A 5,406-nucleotide genomic window follows, 5' to 3' on the forward strand; every position below is an offset into this window, starting at 1 on the left:
TCCACCTTCAAACTCTCTCTCTCTCTCTCCACCTCTCACTTCACAGATCATTCTGCAGCTCCCTCTCCACCTTCCATCTCTCTCTCTTTCTCTCCACCTCTCACTTCACAGATCATTCTGCAGCTCCCTCTCCACCTTCCATCTCTCTCTCTCTCTCTCCACCTCTCACTTCACAGATCATTCTGCAGCTCCCTCTCCACCTTCCATCTCTCTCTCTCTCTCTCCACCTCTCACTTCACAGATCATTCTGCAGCTCCCTCTCCACCTTCCATCTCTCTCTCTCTCTCTCCACCTCTCACTTCACAGATCATTCTGCAGCTCCCTCTCCACCTTCCATCTCTCTCTCTCTCTCACTTCACCTCCCACCTCTCTCTCTCTCCACATCAGTCTGCAGATTTCTCTCGCCTCGTCCAGACGTATTTGTTCCTCGCTCAAAATTCTGACATTCAAAATTGCTCAAGCTAAGTGGCAACAATTGATACCATTTGAAAACTTTTTTTTTGCACCTAAGGCCTTATTAATACATCCACGGATCGATATATATCCAGTGATTTTTGAACGTATGCAAAAGATATTGTTTCAATAGACTTTAGCTTGTTTCACACAAAACACTAAAAAGGTTTTTGTTTGTCCAGACATTGTTACCGTTCATTATTTCTAACTTCAGCTTCTGTTTATTATCACCAACTGTCATCTAGGAAAAATGTTTCCAACATATTTCTTTATAATCGTCATGTATGAAGATCGTAAGGTCTTTCTATAAAATATCATTGAAAAAAATCCCTATTTTCCGAAAGGAAAAGCTCGAATTTTACGAAATTCTCTCTCTGCCCTCTAGGAAAAAATTTTCAAAGTTATTTCTTTATAATCGTCATGTATGGAGATCGTAAGGTATTTCTATAAAATATCATTGAAAAAAACTCCCCTATAATCAGGAAAGTTACGACGGAAAAATCAAGGGTCATGTGAAAATTTCATTCCCCATACTGCTGGAAAAGACTTTCCTGAGAAATTCTTTTAGAATTGTAGTGTACACCGATTGAAAGGTATTTCTATAAAATTTCAATGAAAAAATCCCCCCTATTTTGGCTAACTACATTCAAAAAATGTACCTGCATATAGAGGTATGTATAGGTTATTTTCAAAATATAATTTCTGAAATTCAATGTGGTAGCATATGATCTGTTTGAGAATGTTTTCTGTTTTATCTTTACATATATACCACCGCTTCGTCACTTCATGGGAGAAAACTTCTGAAACTATATATATGTTATATATATGGGTAGTGGGTAGTGATTTTCTTGACTACCTCAGGGCGTGACGACCCTGCCTGACAGTACCTGGAATGGGCCCCCATCCGGGGTTACGGAAAGAAGACACCCTTCAAAGAAGGTGCTAAGCGTAATGCTCTGCACTCCTTTGGACTACATCAGGAAGGTTCAGAGAAGAATCCTGAGGATTGGACTCCAAGGCCTGTGAAAAGCTGGAGTGGAAACTTCGGTAACCACACTAGATTATTTTATGCACAACTCCATTGCCTCCCAAGACAAAAGGATGCCAACAACATTATATGCAAACAATGGACCACATACAGAGGTATGTATAGATTATTTTCAAAACATAATTTCTGAAATTCAATGTGGTAGAATGTGATCTGTTTGAGAATGTTTTCTGACACACGGTTTCTGTTTTATCTTTACATATATTCCACCGCTTTGTCACTTCATGGGAGAAAACTTGTAATATATGTATTAGGAATGGCTGCCTATATGCAAACAATAGACCACATACAGAGGTATGTATAGATTATTGGAAATGCTCGTATCATGTAAATTTCTCAAAGTCTATTTCCTACCCAGGTGGGACATTTCGGTCATGAATTTCTTTATAATCGTAATGTATACAGATTGAAAGGTATTTCTATAAAATTTCAATGAAAAAAACCCCCTATTTTCATAAATATGAGGAGCGAAATGCTTGTATTATGTGAATTTCTCAAAGTCTATTTCCGAGGAGCGTTACCCGTTCAGGATAGGGAAAGCATCCTGCATGCTGTTGTTCAGTGCCTGGAAGTGTGGGCTTATGCAGAACATCTGCTGTCAAGTTCGAGAAGAGTACAGCTGTCATCCATGTCAATCGTAAGAAGGTAAGAAATGTTTTCTTGCAGTAGTGCATTGTGGTTTGTCAGTCTTGGTTTTCAATTGATGTTAGACAATCCATTCTCCATCACTGTGATACATTTAAAAACAAAGAGGTCGATTTCATTGCGTATGAAATGCTCATTGCAAATATTGATTTATTGTGTTAAGCGGAACTCTTAATGATCCCACACTGTTATGACAATCAGATCCAATTTGGTCATCAACATCAGTAGGTCGACCAGAATGTTGGTCACCTTTGAGTGAAAAACTTCCAGAATGCAATGTTTTAAACCATTTCTAACATTTGCATTCTGTTAAGCAATAAACACCATAAACCTCAAATATCTCTTTGTGAGCCTCAGCAACTTCCTTGCTCTTACAGAAATAAAGAAAACAAAATATGGCGAAAATGTTTGTTTTTGCACTCCATGTTAAAATTGACAATGAACTGTAAATAAAACTACAATTTAATCCTAAAATAAGCTAAAAGTAATGACTATCAAATACCAAAAGGAAAAATCTCAACATAGACAAAAGTCATAAAAAAAAATTGTAACTATGGATTTGTGAAAAACAAAATTACTTTCTTTCCAACCCAATAAATCCAAATTGTCATTTTGAAGTATATATGCAGATTCCACTACTCCAAAGTTGTATGTAGATGTTATACTTGTGTTCGGTATGCCTTAAGAATTGAAAAACAGAAGAGGAGATTGAAAAAAAACAAAGGTTTTGGTATTATTTATTCACCATTACATGTTTCATTTCTTAACAGGAATTACACAATTTTATATATACAGGAAGGAAACATGTCACATATCTCCCATCAGAAATTATTCATATATACATCAAGTTTAAAGAGTCACACGCATGTGACATCCATCAAAATAGAGCAAAACACGATAAACCGTTGAATAGTTCAGCTCAAGATCAAAGCGCTGAAATGCAAAGAAAGAACAGTTCACCAGCATCACATCTATATGAGGTTTGTTGGTGAAAAGCAGATATTCATTCAAACAGGCTATAAAAACAGTAAGACACAATATAGTCTTAACTCCCCACCTGACTGATGACAACGCTGGAATTTATCAGTATACATGTGTGTACTTGACTAATATGTTCTCACACCAAAGCTGGAAAATCATAGTAATTGCATACTGAGGCATGCAGGACCGTCATACAGTCGTCAGCAAATACTGTCAATGGCCGGGTGGGAAGATTTGTTTTCCATGTACCGAAAAAGCAAAACTGATGCATATGACAGGTATGTAAAACATAGTTCGGCCTATCTTCTGCTCAGTCGCACACCAACCGTTCATTTTCACACTGTATGAATCATTTTCGGAGTTTTCTCATAGAAAATATGAAATTTTTTCCCCATATTTTCCCACATGGATTGAACAAAAAAAGTTAAAAATTAGGGGGAGGCAGAAAGAGATTTGAAATTTTAAAAGTGTGGAATTTTGCATATTCGAAATCTCCATCGTTGAAAGCCTAGGAATCTGCTGAGAAAAAATAAATAGAATCCAAAAGCTTAGTTCTGAGAGGTGGGTGGGGTTGACTCCACCAGTTCCATCTTGTAACTTACGATGTATTGATTGCAGCAGGCATGGAACACTACTTAGTTCCTTAAATATTGGTAACTATCAGAAACACAAGAAACATAGTTTTATAGCAGCAAATAGAATGGTTTTCACCACTCACACTTTGCACAAAATGTTTCTCGTTTTGTCACTCTTTCCCAAAACGCCAATTAAAATACTAATCAGAATTGCAAACAAAAATGTGGTGCAGACACAAATTTTGTCTATACAACTGAAGGTTGATGGCCTGACAGGGAGTGCTTCAATTTCAATAGAGCGAGGGTCATGTCGCACACAGTAAGATTTCAGGACAGTACACAGTGTCGGCAGAAATGGATATAAAAAAAAATAACCAGGCAGGTGTAACACATCTAAAGACAGGGATACACCGAAAAAATATAAGCAGAAATGAAATCAATTTAACCCTTTAGCATTTAAACTGGCCATAAGTATTTTGCCTATTCTACGTTCAAACTGGCCTGATCTGGTCTCTCACACCAACCCTACAATATCGTTTTAAAAATTAACAGCTACCTCATCAAAATCTCATAGCTACGAGAGAATGCATGATTAGTTCAAAACAATGTGGAGAAAAAAAGCATTAATTATGGTAGAATAATGTGAACACTAAAGGGTTAAATGAGGAACATTAAACTTAAAATGCACTGTAAAATAAAAGATCGCCCTCCACGAATATATACAATTGAGATTTTAAAATTTTGCAATACCCTCTAACAGCTTTTCAAAAAGATCGCAACATTTGTACCTTCTGCGCCACATAATTTCACAGAGACCAGAGTCAATCATAGCACTCCGCTTAACGCAGGCCCAAGTGCCTTCCTGAACACTGTGCTTCACTGTTTTATTGAGAAGATTATAACCCTCAATCTCTGGAATATGAGAGTAAGATCTCCACAGGTCACTAACGACTGTGGTTCCGGGGAGAACCGAATGGCGGATGCATTCTTCGAGTGTGTCGCGATTCCGACATGTTACTGCATACAGAAAAACTTGCTTGGTCCCGCGACACACTCCTTTATAAACCCACTGGTGAGGCAGCACACTTGCACGATTACACTTTCTCCTTGAGAAGACTGTCTCGTCTATCTCGACAATCTTCCCAGGACCACCTATCTGAACTGGGTTGAGGAGTAAGTCCTCTGCACAGACTTCTCTCACATAGCTGCTGTAATCAACAGCTGTCGTGTGACTCATCCCCAGTTCTTCAGCACAAAAACGAACTGTAGTCAGTTTCTGGACCCAAGAGTACAAGAAAAGGAGTACAGTTCGCAGAGGTAGTGTGGTACCTTCCAGCCATGTACCTTTCCTAACAGATACAGACTCGCTACAGCCTTTCCGAGAGCAGCGCCAGCGAACGTTCCCAGCCAGCACTTTCCTTCTCATGAAATGTCCAATTTTACAGATTTTCATTGAAGGTATCACACCCTTTTCTGTAAAGAAAGCTGCCGCATCTGTTTCGGTCTGAATCGTGTCGAACAATTTCATGAGGGTATACGATGTAGCTGCAGCCATACTTCCCAATACAACAGTGGTGAAAATGCAAATGTACAGAGGCGATTGAAAAGCAAGCAACGCGTGTAGTATGCAACACAGGTAGCAAACAGAAATAAAATACAACAGACTGGTGAAAATAATCACAAAATTAACACGGGCCAATGTAC

General features: G+C 38.3%; 1 protein-coding gene across 1 annotated transcript in view; it reads right to left on the bottom strand.

The window, feature by feature from the left end:
* Window positions 1-2,854: 2,854 nt before the first annotated feature.
* The window catches only part of LOC149130785 (uncharacterized), a 5,078-nt gene continuing 2,526 nt past the window's right edge, over window positions 2,855-5,406 (bottom strand). The window contains exon 1 of the mRNA XM_089343551.1: window positions 2,855-5,406. This exon is cut by the window's right edge and continues 2,526 nt beyond it. Within this exon, the coding sequence (XP_089199677.1) occupies window positions 4,436-5,257 (822 nt within the window). The 5' untranslated portion in view covers window positions 5,258-5,406 and the 3' untranslated portion in view covers window positions 2,855-4,435.

The sequence above is a fragment of the Octopus bimaculoides genome, chromosome 27 (genome assembly GCF_046866305.1).
Source record: "Octopus bimaculoides isolate indiv1 chromosome 27, ASM4686630v1, whole genome shotgun sequence".
In the NCBI taxonomy this organism is placed as follows: Eukaryota; Metazoa; Mollusca; class Cephalopoda; order Octopoda; family Octopodidae; genus Octopus; species Octopus bimaculoides.